The sequence below is a fragment of the Scyliorhinus canicula genome, chromosome 18 (assembly GCF_902713615.1).
Source record: "Scyliorhinus canicula chromosome 18, sScyCan1.1, whole genome shotgun sequence".
NCBI classification, from domain to species: domain Eukaryota; kingdom Metazoa; phylum Chordata; class Chondrichthyes; order Carcharhiniformes; family Scyliorhinidae; genus Scyliorhinus; species Scyliorhinus canicula.
The window spans coordinates 79,530,817-79,549,900 of record NC_052163.1 but is presented as its reverse complement, the minus strand read 5'-3'; the positions used below and the strand labels follow the sequence as shown (position 1 = coordinate 79,549,900).

Genomic DNA, 19,084 nt, shown 5'->3' with positions numbered 1-19,084 from the left:
GCCCAAAAGTCCGTTCCTGGCGGGAGCTGCCGAACGTGCAGCTTAGCTCCGCATAGCCGCAACCGGAAGTCGTCGATTAGCATATTGATGGCCCATCTCCGAGGGCCAAAGGACAGACGCTCAGATAGTTGGTACTGTTACAGACATCCCGGCGCCAGAAAGACACAAACAAAGCAAGGCCAACGGCAACCTAGGACATGCCCAGCCATCAGGGCACCCACCCCTTTATTGGTTAAGATCGATAACAATGATCGAGAAGCGGCCCAATTAATTGGGGCCAAGTTTAAGGCCCGCCTAAAAGCGCGTGAAGCCACTCCAAGTATAAGAAGGAAACCCCACGAGTGAATCGCTCTCTTGGACTTGGCTCTCAGGCGGAGAGACCCGTCCACCAGCTACACCAGAAGCAAGTAAGTTCAAGGTCAACGCTCGCTAACAGACGGACAACCTTAAGTATAACCTTAAGACGGAAGTTAAGTATAGGTGTTTAGTTTGTAGTACTGCTGTGCATGAGTAGATCTTACTGTGTGTGTAAATAAATAGTATTGACTTTGAAGTAACTAACTGGTGTATTGGCTCTTTGATCGGTATTCGGGTTTGAAGCTTATGGCGGTATCGAGAGATACCTGGTGACTCTAAAGCAAACATAATTAGGATTAAGGAAGGCGACCATATTGATTGCTATATTTATAGCAAGTAAACAGAGCAACACCCCAAAGAAGGCTGTACAAAACCCGGCAAGTCTGGGGCATGCCCAGAACATGGGAATAGTTGGCCTGGCCTCCTTGGCACCGTTCACATTTGTCCTCCACCTCCGGGAAGAACCTGCTCATTCGGGTTCTGGTTCAGTGAGCTCTGTGTACCATGGTCAGCTGCATTAGGCTTAGCCTTGCGCATGTGCAGGTGGAGGTGACCCTGTGCAGTGCTTCGCTACAGAATCCCCACCCTATTTCGATCCCTAGGTCCTCCTCCCATTTCTCCGTCATCTTGTCCAGTTGGGCGTTAGCCCTCCCTATTAGTCACCCATACATATCGCCACAGTTCCCTTTCCCTGGGTTGTCCACATCCAGTAGGTCCTCCAGCAGTTATTGTTGTCGTGCTTGTGGGTACATCCTCGTTTCCCTACTTAAGAAGTTTTTGATCTGTACGTACCTTAGTTCGTCCCCTCCCGTCAGCTGGAACTTTTCTGTCAGCGTTGTCAGCCTGTTGTCAGTGTAGAAGTCCCTAACTGTCCCCCCACCCTGCCTCGACCTTTTGAAGGTGCGTCCATGATCGCCGGCGAGACCCTGCGATTGTTGCAGACGGGGGCCTTGCCGGACATTCCAGTTGGGCAGAAGTGTTGTCACAGTTGTTTCCATGACCAGTGTTGCTACCACCAGTGGGCTCATTGAATATTTATTCAGTGGGGGTGGGAGTGCCGCAGTGGCTCAGGGCCTGAGGGAGGTTCCTCTGCAGGAGCACATCTCCATGGGCACCCATTCAGCTGTTGCCACCCAGTGGTAACGTTGTAGATTTGGGAGGGTCTGGCCCCTCATGGATCTCGTTCTCTGCAGTACTCTCTTTAGGATCCTTGTGTTCTACCCTCCTCCCACAAACTCCACAATCAGTTTGTCTAATGAGTTGAAAAAAGCCTTGGGGATGTAAATCGGGATGGATCTTAACAGGAAGAGGAACCTGCGCAATATGTTCATTTGCATCGCATGCACCCTCCCGGCCTGGGAGAGTGGGAGTGTGTACCATCTCTGCAGGTGCTTTTTCTTCCTCCGTCAGACTCGTCAGGTTCCTGTTCTGGATCTCTGTCCAGTAATGAGCAATTTAGATTTGCAGGTAGCAGAATTTGTGTCGCGCCTGTTTAAACAGCAGTCCCTCCAGCTCTGCCACTCCCCCTTGTGGGTTCACCGGGAAGATCTCGCTTTTGCTGAGGTTACATTTTTAGCCCGAGAAGGCTCTGAGCTCTTTCAGGAGCACCATGATTCCTTCCATGCTGCTTCGCAGGTCGGAGATGCAGAGGAGCAGGTCATCCGTGTAGAGAGAGACTCTATGCTCTCTGCCTCCTCTCCAGATGCCCTTCCAGTTCTTTGCCACCCTAAGCACGATCGCTGGTGGTTTGACCGCCAGGGCGAACAGCAGAAGGGACAACTGGCACCCCTGCCTCATGCCTCTGTGCAGCTGGGAGTACGTGGAGCTGGTGGTATTTGTCCATATGCTCACTGTGGGACCGCTGTAAAGAAATTTCATCCAGGCGGTGAATCTTGCTCCAAGCCTGAACCGCTCCAGTACCTTTACTTCTATTCGGCACTGTCAAAGGCCTTTTCAGCATCCAGGGAGACGATCACCTCAGGTGTTCTCTCCGCAGATGGGGTCATGATCACGTTCAGCAGGTGCCTGATGTTCGATGTTAGCAGTCTACCCTTGACAAAGCTCGTCTGGTCTTCTGCTATCACCTCTGGTACGCAGTCAACCAGCCTTCTGGCTCGGATCCTGCAGGTATTTTTGCATCTGCGTTTAACAGCGAGATGTATGAACCGCATTCTGTTGGATCTTTGTCCTTTTTAGGTATCAGTGAGATTGAGGCTTGTGCTAGAATAGGCGGCAGTGTGCCCCTCGTCAGTGAATCTCTGAATATCTCCCGCAGGTGTGGGCCCAGTGCTGTTGTGAATCTTTTGTAAAGGTTTGGCGGGAAAACATCCAGTCCCGACGCTTTCCCCGCCTGCGTGGAGCTAATACTCTCCATAGCCTCTCACAGATCGAGCGGTGTGACATGACCAGGGTTCGAGGTGCCGGAGCAGTTTGGGTATGGAAGGGGCTTTGTTGACTGGGTTAGGCTGTACCGGTAGCTAGTGTACGGACAAATAGGACGACGTTGGAATATTTCAGACTGCACTGGGTGACGAGACAGGTCTCCCCACTGCTGATTGCGCTGGCGATAGAGCCGCTGCCAATTGCTCTGAGGGCCTCAAGGAGATGGAAGGGGTTGGTTCAGGGTCGGGGGGGGGGGGGGGGGGGGGGTGGAGCACAGAGTCTCGTTGTATGCGGATGACTTGCTGCTGTAAGTCTCAGACCCAATGGAGGGGATGGGGGAAATTATGGGTATCCTGGGGGAATTTGGCCGTTTTTTGGGTTACAAGCTTAATAAGGGGAAGAGCGAATTGTTTGTCGTTCAGGCGAGAGGTCAGGAGAGGCAACCGGGGGAACTGCCATTCAGAGTGGTTGGGGACAGTTTTAGGTACCTGGGTATCCAGGTGGTGAGGGATTGGGACAGGCTACAGAAATTGAACCTGGCCCGGTTGGTGGACCAGATGAAGGAGGATTTCCGGAGATGGGACACACTCCCGTTGTCTCTGGCAGGTAGGGTGCAGTCGGCAAAAATGATGGTCCTCCCGAGGTTTCTCTTAGTTTTCCAGTGCCTCCCCATCTTCATCCCACGGTCCTTTTTTAAGCGGATTAATAAGATTATTGTGGGTTTTGTCTGGGGGAATAAGCCCCCACGGGTGAAGAGGGCAATGCTCGAGCGGAATCGGGGAGATGGTGGACTGGCGCTGCCGAATTTCAGTAATTATTACTGGGCGGCTAACATAGCCATGGTGAGGAGGTGGCTGGTGGGGGGGAGCCGGCATGGGCGCGCATGGAGGCGGCCTCGTTTAAGGGCATAAGTTTAGGGGCACTGGTGACGGCGCCCCTGCCGTTCCCGCCGGCGCGGTACTCCACCAGTCCAGTGGTGGTGGCGGCCCTGAGAGTCTGCGGGCAGTGGAGGAGGCATGTGGGAGCAGTGGGGGCATCGGTGTGGTCCCCAATCTGCGACAATCATAGGTTTGCCCCGGGGAGGATGGATGGAGGGTTCCGTATTTGGTGGAGAGCGGGGATAGAGAGCATGGGGGACTTGTTCTTGGAAGGTAGCTTCCCGAGTATTAGGGCGCTGGAGGAGAAGTTTGCACTGGATGGAGGGAATGATCTCTGAAATTTACAGGTACGGGACTTTCTGCGGAGGCAAGTGCCAACCTTCCCACTCCTGCCGCTAAGGGGGATTCAGGATAGGGTGGTGTCTAGAGGATGGATCAGAGAGGGGAGCATCTCTGACATATATAAAGAGCTTATGGGTTCGGAGGAGACGCAGACCAAGGAGCTGAAGCAAATGTGGGAGGAGGAGCTGGGAGGAGAGATGGAGGAGGATCTTTGGGCAGATGTGCTAGGAAGAGTCAATGCTACCGTAACATGTGCCAAGCTCAGCCTGATCCAGTTTAAGGTTGTTCACCGGGCTCACATGACAGTGGCCCGTATGAGCAGATTCTTTGGGGTGGAGGATAGATGTGCGAAGTGTGTGGTGGGGGGGGGGGGGGGGGCAGTGAACCATGTCCATATGTTCTGGGCATGTCCAAAGCTGTGGGGATTTTGGCAGGGGTTTGCCGACGCCATGACCACGGTTTTAAATACGAGGGTGGCAATGAGTCCGGAGGTGGTGATTTCTGGGGTACCGTAGGACCCGGGAATCCAGGAGGAGAAAGAGGCAGACATTCTGGAATTTGCTTCCCTGGTAGCCCGGAGGCGTATATTGCTGGCATGGAGGGACTCAAAGCCCCAGAAATCAGAGACCTGGCTTCCTCTGCCTGGAGAAAATCAAGTTCGCCATGAGAGTGTCACTGTTAGGGTTCGCCCGGAGGTGGCAACCATTTGTCGACTTCCTCGCAGAGAACTAATCGGCAGCAGAAAGGGGGGGGTGGGGTGGTAAGGGGTGCCTCGACTAGTGTTGGATAGGGGGGTAAGTAATGGCGAGACCTGCGGGAGAAGGTGGCGGAATTTGCATGATGGATATGTTTCTCTTCTTATTTATATTGTTGATTTTGTTGCTGTTAAAGTGCCAAAGAAAATACCTCAATAAAACGTTTATTAAAACAAAGAAAAAAACAGTGACCAGGGTTCAATTCTGCTTCGGAATTGCTATAAGTTCACTTGGAGAATATAAGAAACAGATGAGACACGTTGATGTGTTAGGCAGGTTGGTTCGACGTTGACTGCAACTGGATACAGGGAAGCTAGAAACAAACGTTTGGACACAGGAGATGATCCAACGCTGTTTTATTTAACTAGTGGACAGCTGTACATTTTCAGCTGTGGGTTGACACTCTACTAATCTAACTGATGACCTCTTATTGGCTTGACCAGACTTACCAGCTACCGCATGGTGATAGTGCTCACTAGCTTGTGCACTCTGACTGTCTCAGCAACTGGGTCCTGAGAGAGGGAGAGTCTTAATGCCCTGTGGGCTTTACAGTGGTGGTGTCCTGTCTGGTGATTGGTTGTTCTTTGTTGTGTGTTCATTGGTCATCCTGTGTGTCAATCACTGCCTGTCTGCATCTCATTATATACATGAGTGGATATTATGACACACATGGCCAGTCCGATATTGTGCACAATTACAGAAACACACCAAAAGGTGTTATTTCCATATTATGGACAGAACCTTGTTGAGGTTTTGGAATTCTCACCGACTGACTGGCGAGCCATTGGGAGATGCACGGTGCCTCTTCTTCTCAAGAAGGCCCGCTAAATCACACATTAATCAGGTAACTCCATCCCCTGGAATCAAGCACTCAGGGACGACTGCCCCACCTATTAAAAACTGCAAGAAAGCTTGCAATTTATGTGTGGCACAGTGTGGGCCGAGACTGTCGCCAACAGACTCACCAGAGTCCCAGGGACATGGAGCCGTGGAGAGGGATTTAATCACCTACGATTAGACCAGTACTCCAAGGGTTAAACTTTGAGGAGATAATACACAAGTAAGATTGTTATCTCTGGAATATAAAAGATTATGATGTAATTTGATTGAAAGTTTCTAAGTGGGATTGACTGGGTAGATAAAGAGAAATTATTCCTGCTGATTGTGCAATCTGGGATTAGGAAACATCGGCTGAAAATTAGAGCCAGTCCATTCAAAACTGAAGTCTGGAAGCATTTCTACACACTGGGTCGAACAGCGGTTAGCACTGCTACCTCCCACCACCAGGGACCCGGGTTCCATTCTAACCTTGGGTAACTGTGTGGAGTTTGCATTTTCTCTTTGTCTCTGCGTGGGTTTCCTCCGGGTGTTCCGGTTTCCTCCCACAGTCCAAAGACGTGCAGGTTAGGTGGATTGGCCATGCTAATTTGTTCTGAAGTGTCCAAAGGTTAGGCGGGGATTGGGCCCAGGAAGGGTGCATTTTCAGACTTGATGGGCAGAATGGCCTCCTTCTGAACTGTAGGAATTCTATGATTCTTCAAGTTATGGTGGAATTTAATTTTATCCACAACAGCAGTTGATATTGAGTTAAATATAATTTTAAATTTGAGAATTGTACATATTTGTTAACCTGGTGTATTAAGGGAAATGGGGCAAAGGTACGTTTACAGAGTTTCGTCACAGGCCAGCCATAATCTCATTGGCTCGCTGAACAGGTTCGAGGAACTAAATAGTCCCAATTCTAAATAGTTCTAAATAGTTTCTGTTCCAATAGTTTGCCGTGTTTCAGCATGTATACTGGTGAACCAGTAGAGGGTGTTCTGTTCATTCTCTCACTATCAAGATACTGAATAATGTCGCCCAGGGAGACCTTTCCACTCAGGAGAGGGAGTATTGTCATACCAATGATGTGTTTACAATCCAGTTAACAACTGAAATCATTACTTTGAACCTGGATTGGTGTTTCTTAACCGGAGATTTGAACTGTTGTAAATTACAATTGCAGCCTAATGTGGTTCAAACGTTGCCAATTTTTTAATCAAATGAATCATTTTAAAGTGGGTGAAGCAGAATCACATCAACTTGTATATCAATGTCTATTAAAATTTTCATTTAGCTTCCAGACTCCAGTTTTAAGTATTACACACTGTGAGCCATTATCATTGATCTCATTGATTTTTTTTTGAAGTACCTAATTCATTTTTCCAATTATAGGGCAATTTAGCGTCGCCAATCCATCTATACTGCACATCTTTGTGTTGTGGTGGCAAACCCCATGCAGACAATGGGAGAATGTGCAAACTCCACACGGAGAGTGACCCAGAACCGGGATCGAACCTGGGACCTCGGTGCCGTGAGACTGCAGTGCTAACCACTGCGCCACCGTGCTGCCCTTTGATCTCATTGATGAACATTCTCTTCTGTACTTGCACTGTCTGTATTCCCGCCATCTCCATGTCGAGCTTCATTACAAGGAAGTAGCTTTTCCACGCTCACTCAAATCTCTTCCACACATCTGCAGCATTTAAATTGTGAACTGGATATTTTGTTGGACCACACTCTTGCGCCAGTGTGAACTAGCTTTCATTGCAGACTAGTTATTTTTACATTGTGTAGACCACTGACATATCCATTCAAAGTGAAAGTTGTTTTAATTAAACATTCCCCTTGCTGCTATTATGTGCCAACATCTCTTTAAAGATCATCGAAGACAGTCAGATATGTCGTCATTAATTCGACACATTAGGGGCGTCAATTGGTGAGTGACCAGAATGTCAACTCTGGGCCTTCATGTCCAGAACCTAATTCTGGCAGAGGTGAAAAGGCAGAGAGGGTCCAGGATTCCACCCGCTTGTCGAAGAATGAGTTCTTCCCACCTGCAAGCTTGCCACCAGCGAGAGCACAAGATTCCACTCTATATTACTAAATGAGATAACCGAAGATTCGGGAGAGGCGCTTTGAGAGTCTAACCTAACTCTGTCGAATACAAATGAGGGTTGACACACATCGGAAAGCGAGTGTTACTATTTAATACCACTGGGGTTCGAGTGGAAAGAATCTGAGTAAAGTATAAAAAGACAAGGATATCCCAAAGCACAACAGAAATCATCTTCAGGGAAATGCCAGTCTTCACAAAGATTCATGAGGGTTGGAACTGGGGGAAGAGACACTAGTTTCACAGCAGAGGGATGTCCCCTGTCTCTGGGAAAATTTGCAGCAAGTGCAACCATTTCACAGTGAAAATCTGTGGAAAAGCATCTCTGTAACACAGACTGTTAGAACAGTAGATGAACCAAGTACAGAAGAAGATGATGATGATTATCAATGGGATCAGTAGTAATGATTTACAGTGTTTAATACTTCAACTGGAGTCAGGAAACTAAATCAAAATTCAAATAGACACAGATACACAATTTAATGTCATTCCACTTACCCACTTTAAAAGGATTCACTAAATTAAGAGATAGCACAGTTTGAAGTACATAAGACTGGGGTTGTGGTTTTCAATGGTTCAAATCTTTCCAAAGTTCACTTGTGAACGGATTGGTTCTAATGTCTAGACTATGTTCCCTAACCAATTCCCCAATCAGCTGGAATTATTTCTCTGTTTCCTCAATCAATTCCCCTAATACCTTGAAAACTTCAATCAAATCACATCATAATCTTTAAATTCCATGGATTACAAACCTATTTGTGTAATCGCCCCTCCTCATTTAATCCTTGGAATCCAAGTAACATTCCATTAAATCCACTTACCCGCCCGCTCACCATAACCCTTAATTCCTTTCCTGTTCAATAATCTATCTATCTTTGCCTTAAAAACATCCAATGAGGTTGCCTCAACTGCTTCACTGGACAGGGAATTCCACAGATTCACGACCCTGTGGGTGAAGACGTTGCTCCTCAACTCAGTCGTAAATCTGCACCCCCTTATTTTGAGGTTATGCCACCGAGTTCTACTTTCACCCACTAGTGGAATCAACCTCCCTGCTTCGTGATTAATTATTCCCTTCATAATTTTATATGTTTCTGTCAGATCCCCCCCCTCAGTCTTCTAAATTCCAATGAATATAGTATAGAGCAGCACGGTAGCACAGTCGGTAGCACTGTTGCTTCACAGTGCCAGGGTCCCAGGTTCGATTCCAGGCTTGGGTCACTGTCTGTGCGGAGTCTGCACATTCTCTCTGTGTCTGTGTAGGGTTCCTCCGGGTGCTTTGGTTTCCTTCCACAAGTCCCGAAAGACGTGCTTGTCAGGTGAATTGGACATTCTGAATTCTCCCTCAGTGCACCCAAGCAGGCACCAGAATGTGGCGACTAGGGGATTTTCACAGTAACTTCATTGCAGTGTTAATGTACGCCTACTTGTGACATTAATATTGATTATTATTGTTATAGTCTACTCAGTCTCTCCTCTTAAGCCAATCCTCTTTACTCTGGAATCAACCTAGTGAATTTCGTCTGCACCCCCTCCAGTGCCAATATATCCTTTCTCAAGTAAGGAGACCAAAACTGTACACAATACTCCAGGTGTTGCCTCACCAGCATCCTACACAACTGCAACGTAACCTCCCTGTTTTTAAACTCCATCCCTCTAACAATGAAGGTCAACATTCTATTTGCCTTCTGAATTACCTGCTGCACATGCAAACCAACCTTTTGCGATTCATGCACAAGGACACCCAGGTCCCTCTGCACAGCAGCATGCTGCAATTTTTTACCATTTAAATAATAGTCCATTTTGCTGTTATTCCTACCAAAATAGATGACTTTCCATTTCCCAACATTGTACTCCATCTGCCAGATACTTGCCCACTCACTTAAACTATTTCTATCCCTCTGCACGTTTAGTGTCCTCTGCACACTTTACTCTAGTCCTCTGCACACTTTACTCTGCCACTTATCTTAGTGTCATCTGCAAACTTTGACACATTACACTTCGTCCCCAACTCCAAAAAATCTATGTAAATCGTAAGCAATTATGGTCCCAAAACAGATCCCTGAGGCACACCAACAGCCACCAATCGCCAACCAGAAAAACACCCATTTATCCACACCCTTTGCTTTCCAGTCAATCCTCTATCCATGCTAATACATTACCCGTCCGTACCTCCGTGCACCCTTATCTTATACAACAGCCTTTTGTACGGCACCTTGTCAAATGCCTTCTGGAAATCCAGATATATCACATCCACCGGTTCCCCATTGTCCACCACACTCATAATGTCCTCAAAGAATTGCAACAAATTATTAAACATGAACTGCCTTTCATGAACCCATGCTGCATCTGTCCAATGGGACAATTTCTATCTAGGTTAGTCTTGCTATTTATTCCTTGATGATATACTCAAGCATTTTCCCCACGAGTGAAGTTAAGCTAACTAGCCTAGAATTACCTGCTTTTTGTCGACCACCTTTTTAAAACAGCGCCGTCACATTTGCTGTATTCCAATCTGCTGGAAACGCCCCAGAGTCTAATGTATTTTGGTAAATTATCACGAGCGCATTTGCTATTTCTCCCATCATCTCTTTTAGTATCCAGGGATGGAGTCCATCAGGGCCAGAACCTTTCGCCCCATTAGCCTGCCCAACACTACTTCCTTCACAATGATGATCATTTTTAGATCTTCACCTGCCATAGCTTCCTTGCCACCAATTATCGGCATGTTATTTGTGTCTTCCACTGTGAAGACCACACAAAATACCTGTTCAATGCCTCAGCCATTTCCTCATTTCCCATCATTAAATTCCCCTTCTCATCCACTGAAGGAAATTTTTTTTATCTTCATCACTCTTTTTCGTTTTGTGCATTTGTCGAAACCTTTGCTATCTTTTTCTATATTCTGAGCTAATTTACTCTCATAATTTATCTTACTTTTCTTTATAGCTTCTTTCATGGCTTTCTGATGGCCTTTAAAGGTTTCCCAATCCTCCAGTTTTCACTAGGATTTGCCACTTGGTGTGCATTTCCTTTCTATTTAACAACCTCCTTTATTTCCTTAGATATCCATGGCTGATTCGTCCTTTTCTTATAGTCCTTCCTCTTCACTGTTACATAGTTTTTTTGAGCAATGTGAAAAATCGCTTTAAAAGTCCTCCACTGATTTTCTATTGTCCCACTATAAAGTCTTTACCACGAGTCTACCTTAGCCAACTCCATCCTCATGCTCTTGTAGTATCCTTTGTTTAAGCACAAGACACTGATATTAGATTTTACCTTCTCATCCTACATCTGCAATTTAAGTTCAACCATACTGTGATCGCTCCTTCAGAGAGGATCCCTCACTATGAGATCATTAACTATTTCTGTCTCATTGCACAGAACCAAATCTAGGATGGCTTCTCCCTCGTAGGTTCCATTGCATATTGTTCAAGGAAACTGTTGCAGATGGAATCTATGAACTCTTCTTCAGCACGGTAGAGTTCAGCACGGCAGCACGGTAGCACATGTGGATAGCACTGTGGCTTCACAGCGCCAGGGTCCCAGGTTCGTTTCCCTGCAGCATCACTGTCTGTGCGGAGTCTGCACATTCTCCCCGCGTCTGCGTGGGTTTCCTCCGGGTGCTCCGGTTTCCTCCCAAGGTCCAAGACGTGCAGGTTAGGTGGATAGGCCATGGTAAAAAAAATTGCCCTCAGTGACCAAAACGATTAGGATGGGTTATTGTGTTGCGGGGATAGGGTGGAAGTGAGGGCTTAAGTGGGTCGGTGCAGACTCGATGGGCCGAATGGCCGCCTTCTGCAATGTATGTCCTATTCATGGTTAAAGGCTGGTCACGACTGGGAGTTAAATATCCGAGGGTATCAAACTATTCGGAAGGACAGAGTGAATGGTAAGGGAGGTGGTGTTGCTCTGTTATTTAAGGATGACATCCGGGCAATAGTAAGGGATGACATCGGTGCTATGGAGGATAAAGTTGAATCCATTTGGGTGGAAATCAGGAATAGTAAGGCGAAAAAGTCACTGATAGGAGTAGTCTATCGGCCACCAAATAGTAACGTTATGGTGGGGCACGCAATAAACAAAGAAATAACTGATGCATGTAGAAATGGTACAGCAGTTATCATGGGGGATTTTAATTTACATGTCGATTGGTTTAACCAGGTTGGTCAAGGCAACCTTGAGGAGGAGTTTATAGAATGTATCCGCGATAGTTTCCTAGAACAGTATGTAATGGAACCTACGAGGGAACAAGCGGTCCTAGATCTTGTCCTGTGTAATGATACAGGATTGATTCATGATCTCATAGTTAGGGATCCTCTCGGAAGGAGCGATCACAATATGGTGGAATTTAAAATACAGATGGAGGGTGAGAAAGTAAAATCAAATACTCGTGTTTTGTGTTTAAACAAAGGAGATTACAATGGGATGAGAGAAGAACTAGCTAAGGTAGACTGGGAGCAAAGACTTTATGGTGGAACAGTTGAGGAACAGTGGAGAACCTTCCAAGTGATTTTTCACAGTGCTCAGCAAAGGTTTATACCAACAAAAAGGAAGGACGGTAGAAAGAAGGAAAATCGACCATGGATATCTAAGGAAATAAGGGAGAGTATCAAATTGAAGGAAAAAGCATATAAAGTGGCAAAGATTGGTGGGAGACTAGAGGACTGGGAAATCTTTAGGGGGCAACAGAAAGCTACTAAAAAAGCTATAAAGAAGAGTAAGATAGAGTATGAGAGTAAACTTACTCAGAATATAAAAACAGACAGTAAAAGTTTTTACAAATATATAAAACAAAAAAGAGTGGCTAAGGTAAATATTGGTCCTTTAGAGGATGAGAAGGGAGTTTTAATAATGGGAGATGAGGAAGTGGCTGAGGAACTGAACAGGTTTTTGGGTCAGTCTTCACAGTGGAAGACACAAATAAAATGCCAGCGACTGATAGAAATGAGGCTATGGCAGGTGAGGACCTTGAGAGGATTGTTATCACTAAGGAGGTAGTGATGGGCAAGCTAATGGGGCTAAAGATAGACAAGTCTCCTGGCCCTGATGGAATGCATCCCAGAGTGCTAAAAGAGATGACAGTACCCATTGGTTGTGTGTGGACTATCGAAAGGTGAATGCAGTTACAAGAATGGACTCTTATCCTATCCCACGTTTGAAAGATGGCATTGAGAAAGTGGGACAATCTGCTTTTATTTCCAACTCCCAGACATGGAAAGACCATTTAAAACATTATATGGGACACCCCTTACCTCCGCCTTCCCCCTCAGGCAGCAGCTGCGGCTGGGAGCGGCCCCCGGTGACCATGACGGATCGGCGGCCCCCCGTGCCTCCGCCGCATGGGATGGAGGGCTACGACCTGGGAGCGCTGGACCAGGAGCAGCAGGACCGGCTCTGGAACTTCAAGATAAATTCTCGAATCGCCAACGAATATTACTTGAGGGACCACCCCGAGGTAGAATGGCTGCTGAGCGACTTTCTGAGGTCTGTACTTCTCAAGAGACCTGAAGATATTCGGGTATTTGCCTCAGAATACTACACGGATGCGAAGCTTCCAGAAATGATCCAGAATATGCGGAAGGAATCTTCAGATGGAACGGCTCAGAACTGATCAGTATCAGTGACGCCTCCTCGCTGGGCACTGGCTCTGAACACACGGCACAGCCGGCTGTGTAACTGTAATCTGATAGGTGGAATCAATTAAAAGTCACCTTTGTTTGCGTGTTAAAAAAAAACATCATATGGAGTTCTTTGATCAACTTCAGGCAGTGGGTTTGGTGATGAACCTAGCTGAAAGTGAATTTGAGGAAGCCCGAATCACTTGCCTTGAGGAGTTTCCGATACCCTCAAGACAAAGGGAAATATTGCGATTTCTTAGCATGAGTGTATTTGATGGAACCTTTGTGCAAAGGTTTTGTGGCATGATTACTCCACTGATGGACTTGCTAAAGAAACATCAAAAATTTCAATGTACAGCGGACTTTCAACAGGCATGTGACTGCCTGAAAGCTGTGATAACCGATGCTCCTGTATTGGAGAATTGCAAGGGACTCTGTGATCAGATTGAACTGAAGTATCTAACTTTAAAGAGAATTGCCGAAGCGTAGAGGACTAGATGGATTGTACAGTGACTTTCTTGTTCAAAGAGACTGTCAATCGAGAAGGATTTCGGTTGGAGGAAGAAGTATGGGAAAGATGGACTTTATTATTATGTCTGCGTGTGTGTTTTTTTTGTGAAATGAAAAAGTATATATACTGTGTACATTTCTTAGTGGATGGTGCAAAAGTGAAAAATGAAACCATCTTGAAGTTGATGGTTTATTTATTTTTTCTTGGGGGGAGGTGGCATGTGAGAGTACCTTTAAGAAATGGATGTTTAAGCAGTGCACCTTTAAGAAATAGAACAGCTCCTATTACTGAAGTGATGTCAGAGGGTGGGGGGAGCTGAGCTCATTGCTGTTTTAGTTTCAGTTTGAGAGAGCAGCTGAAAAGTGCCTGGCTGGTTTGCTGAGAGCTGCATGACGAAAAAGAGCTTGGGTGTGTCTGTGTTTGCAGTGGGCTGGATCTGCTGTGATCTCTGCCAGGAAAGACTATCTCTGAATTATTTGGGTGATTTAAACTCATAATAGTAATGTCTTTGACCTGATGTGTTTCTGTTTAAAGGTGTTAAGTCTTTTAAAGGTTTGAAGGAATATTTTGAGGGATTATTTAGTGTTGTATTATTTTATGGGTTATCTTTGAAGTAATGTTTATTTAAAAGGTTAAGTTGAATTCATGGAATAAACATTGATTTGTATTTAAAAGCCCACGTGCCCATAATTGTCATACCACACCTGGAGACAAAGCCGGGTGCTTCAAAAGCAACAATCCATTAAAGGGAGAGGTTGGTTGAACTCCATGATACATTTTGGGGTTCTGAAAACACCGCTCCCATAACACCCTGGATATTTAACTCCCAGTCATGACCACCCTGAAGTAATGGCCAATAAATCATACGTATTTGCAATGATTGGTGCGTCAACTCATTTACTTTGTTTCAAATGCTACGAGCATTCAAGTAAAGTGCCCTTATGCTTGTTTTTTTTACCTTTTTTGAATCTTAACACCTCCGTTAATAACATCTACTGAGATCTTCTTCCCTTTAACTTTTTGCATAATTTTCCCTGTAGTTCAACCCTCCTCCCCAAGTGTCAATCTGCTGCTTTGCTTCCCGTAACAGCCTCCCCGAACAGGTGCCGGAATGTGGCGACTAGGGGCTTTTCACAGTAACTTCATTGAAGCCTACTCATGACAATAAACGATTTTCATTTCATTTCATTTCATTAACCATTATCTCTTTCACCCATCCTTTTCCTCCCTCTTGCCAGTTGAAAGTCCTTGTGACCACCCTTTCTGCTGGAACACTGGTCTAAGATCATTTCAGGAAGATGTCCCAACAGTTCAGATCCCTCCTGTTCCAATACTAATGCCAATTCCCTATGAAAAGGCACCCCGCTTTCCCACACCATTCCTTTCGCTATTGTGTTTATTTCTTTAATTTTATCATCCCGATGCCAATTCACAGGCGGCTCGGGGAGTAATCCTGAGATTATAACCCGTGAGGACATGTTCTTTAATTTAGTTCCTCGTGCCTCATAATCCCCCAACAGGTCCCCTTTCCTAGTCTTGCCTATGTTGTTTGTCCCAACGTGGACCACAACAACTGGATCCTCCCACTCCCACTCCAATATCCTTTCAAGCCGGATAGAAATGTCCCTCACCCTGACAGCAAGCAGACAACATACCATGCAGTGCTCTCAGTCCTGTTTACAAAGGATGCTATTAATCCCCTTAATTATAGAATCTCCTACAACTACCACTTGTCTTTTTGCTCCCCCTGCTTAAATGGCCTCTTGTACCACGGTGCAGTGTTCAGCTAGCTCATCCTCCTACAGTCCTTTCCCTCAGCCAGGCAAGGAGCAAGAACCCCATTTCTGGTAAAGTGAATAGTATTCTATTATGTAAGACAGTGTTTTTCAATTTTTTTTCCCCTGGGACCCACTTTTACCAGCCGGCCAATCTGCGCGATCCATACCGGCCGACAATTGTGACACACTATTTTCGCTTAACTTTAATGCAACAGGTGAGCCAACTTGGTCCTCACTATCTGAATTGTTTTGTCATTCAATGTTACATTTCTGCTGAGGACTTCAGCTGAAACTTTTAGGTTCTTGCTGCATTCTTTGAAAAAATTCAAGGGGTTTGTCCTCGAACTCACCATGCTTGTCTTCAAAATGCCTTTAAAGGTTTGAGGGTTTTAAACTTCCATTTTCTAGTATATCCCTGCATATCATAAGATGTAGGAGCAGAATTAGGCAATTCAGTCCATCGAGTCTACTCTGCCATTCTATTATGGCTACAATGTTCCTCATATGCTACCTACAATGTTACAGGCCAAGAGCTGGATTGCAAAATCAGCCAGAGCATCTCCTCCCCAGAACACATGTGCTAGGAACAGGAGTAGGCAATTTAACCTCCTGAGCCAAATACCCTCAATATGATCATGGCTGATCCCATCCTGGCCTCAACTCCACTGTCCTGCCTTCAACACATTACCAATTAAAAATCTGTCTAACTCCTCCTTAAATTTACTCACTGTCCCTGCATCCACCGCACTCAGGGGTAGCGAATTCCAAAGATTCACGACCCTTTGGGAGAGGTAGTTTTTCCTCAAATTTGTTTTAAATTGCTACCTCTTATACTAAGATTATGACCTCTTGTTTTCGAATGTCCCAGAAGAGGAATCATCAGCTCCACGCCTACTTTATCCATACCTTTTAGCATCTTATATACCTTAATTAGATCTCCCCTCATTCTTCTAAACTCTAGAGAGTATAGGTCTAATTTATTCAAGCTCTCCTCATACGACAAACCCCTCATCTCTGGAATCAATCTAGTGAACCTCCTCTGAACTGCCTCCAATGCCATTACATCTTTCCTCAAATAAGGGGACTAAAACTGTGCACAATACTCCAGGTGTGGTCTTACTAATGCCTATTGTTGGAACGAACAATTCTACGGACACGTGCTTGTAGGATTAGAATAGCGGTGTTAATATACTTACAACAGAGCCAGCCTGCTAGCCGTTGAACTTTCGGTGAACTGGCCGGCTGACCCTGTGGCACTGATCTTTATACAGCAGCTCCCGGGGAGGAGTCCTGGGCGGAGCCAAGGGAGAAGCCCGGTACAACTCTCGAGTATTCCCAGAGCTACTCCCCCTGGTCGTCAGGTAGTGCAACTGCACTTACAATATAGACACATATATATACAGATTATAATCCCGTGTGAATCACATTCACCACATTCACCCCCTGTGAAAAAAATCGAGTCCAGCGGGTGTGGTGGCTCACAGAGGTAATCTGTCCGGTGGACGAATTGTTCTTTTCGATCTGCGGAGCACCGGGGTTGCAGTCTCTTGCGGTGGCTGGGTGGGTGTTGAGAGCTGGGGTACGATGGCAGACTCTGGGGCGGTCTCGTCCGAACTTTATACACCTCTGGCTTGACCGGAGACCGGGGGCGCTGGGCCGGGATGGTTCTGGCGCGTGGAACCGGTGGGGTGAGCGTGCGGAATCGGAGGCGCGAAGGGGCGCCAGCATAGGGAACGGGGTAAGGGATTCCTCAGTGGGGTTGGGGGGGGGGGGGGGGGTTGCTGGATCCAGCGGGTGCCAGGTCGCGAAGGGATACTGTGTCCTGGCGATCGAACGGGAACTCTACGAATGCGTACTGGGGGTTGGAATGGAGGAGGCACACCTTTTCAACAAGGGGGTCAGTATTGTGCCCCCTGACGTGCTTCCTCAGGAGGACCGGGCCTGGTGTCCTCAGCCACGCCGGAAGTGAGACTCCCGTGGTAGTGCCCCTGGAAAAAATGAAGAGTCGCTCGTGAGGGGTTTGATTTGTAGCTGTACAGAGGAGGGATCTGATTGCGTGGAGTGCGTCTGGGAGGACTTCTTGCCATTGGGAGACTTGGAGTTTTCTAGACCGGAGGGTCAGCAGGACGGTCTTCCAGACCGTCGCGTTCTCCCTCTCCACCTGCCTGTTCCTCCTGGGGTTGTAGCTGGTAGTCCTGCTCGAGGCGATGCCCTTGTCGAGCAGGTACTGACGCAGCTCGTCGCTCATAAAGGACGAACTCCGGTCGCTGTGCACGTAGCTGGGGAAACCGAACAGGGTGAAGACACTATGCAGGGCCCTAATGACTGTGTGGGAGGTCATATCAGGGCATGGAATGGCAAAAGGGAATCGGGAGAACTCGTCGATGATGTTGAGGAAATAAATGTTCTTGTTAGTGGAGGGGAGTGGCCCTTTGAAATCGATCGCAAGGCGTTCAAAGGGCCTAGAAGCCTTGACCAGGTGGGCCCTGTCTGGTCTGTAGAAGTGCGGTTTGCACTCTGCACAGATCGGGCAGTCCCTGGTGACCGCTTTTACCTCCTCGTTGGAGAAAGGCAGGTTTCGGGCTCTGATGTAGTGGGCGAGCCGGGTGACCCCTGGATGGCCGAGGTCAACGTGAATGGCTTTCAGATGGCTGACCTGCGTGCTGGCGCATGTCCCGCGGGATAGGGCATCCGAGGGCTCGTTGAGCTTCCCCGGTCGATATTTAATATCGTAACTATAGGTGGAGAGTTCGATCCTCCACCGAAGGATTTTATCAATTTTATTTTGCCCCTTTGCGAGTTGTCAAACATAAAGGCAACCGATCGTTGGTCGGTGATGAGGGTGAACCTCCTACCTGCGAGGTAGGGCCTCCAGTGACGAACAGCCTCCACTATGCCTTGTGCTTCCTTCTCGACTGAGGAGTGTCAGAGTTCTGAAGCGGGTAGGGTACGGGAGAAAAATGCGACTGATCTCCCTGCCTGATTTAAAGTGGCTGCTAGAGCTACCTCTGAGGCGTCGCTCTCAACCTGAAAGGGAGTGGATTCATCCACCGCCCGCATGGCTGCTTTGGCGATGTCCTCCTTGATGCAGCTGAAGGCCTGGCTCGCCTCAGCTGACAGGGGAAATAGTGTGGCCTTAAAGAGTGGGCGGGCTTTGTCCGCATATTGAGGGACCCACTGGGTGTAGTATGAAAAGAACCCCAAGCACCGTTTGAGGGCCTTGGGGCAATGAGGGAGGGGGAGTTCTAAGAGGGGGCGCATGCGGTCCGGGTCTGGGCCCAGGACTCCGTTCTCCACGACGTAGCCGAGGATGGCCAGTCTGTTTGTGCTGAAAACGCATTTCTCCTTGTTATAAGTGAGATTTAATTTCTGTGCCGTTTGGAGAAAACGGTGGAGGTTGGCGTCGTGGTCCTGCTGGTCATAGCCGCAGATGGTAACATTGTCCAGATACGGAAACGTGGCCCACAGCCCGTACTGGTCTACCATTCGGTCCATTGCTCGTTGGAACACCGAAACCCCGTTAGT

The 19,084-nt window shown here is 47.0% G+C and overlaps 1 protein-coding gene across 1 annotated transcript; it reads left to right on the top strand.

Annotated features, from left to right (window-relative positions):
* The first annotated feature begins 12,951 nt into the window (after positions 1–12,951).
* Positions 12,952–13,387, top strand: LOC119953488 (RIIa domain-containing protein 1-like). The gene has a single exon (XM_038777820.1). It carries the CDS (start codon positions 12,958–12,960, stop codon positions 13,261–13,263), a length of 306 nt encoding a protein of 101 aa, XP_038633748.1. The 5' UTR covers positions 12,952–12,957; the 3' UTR covers positions 13,264–13,387.
* Positions 13,388–19,084: the final 5,697 nt, after the last annotated feature.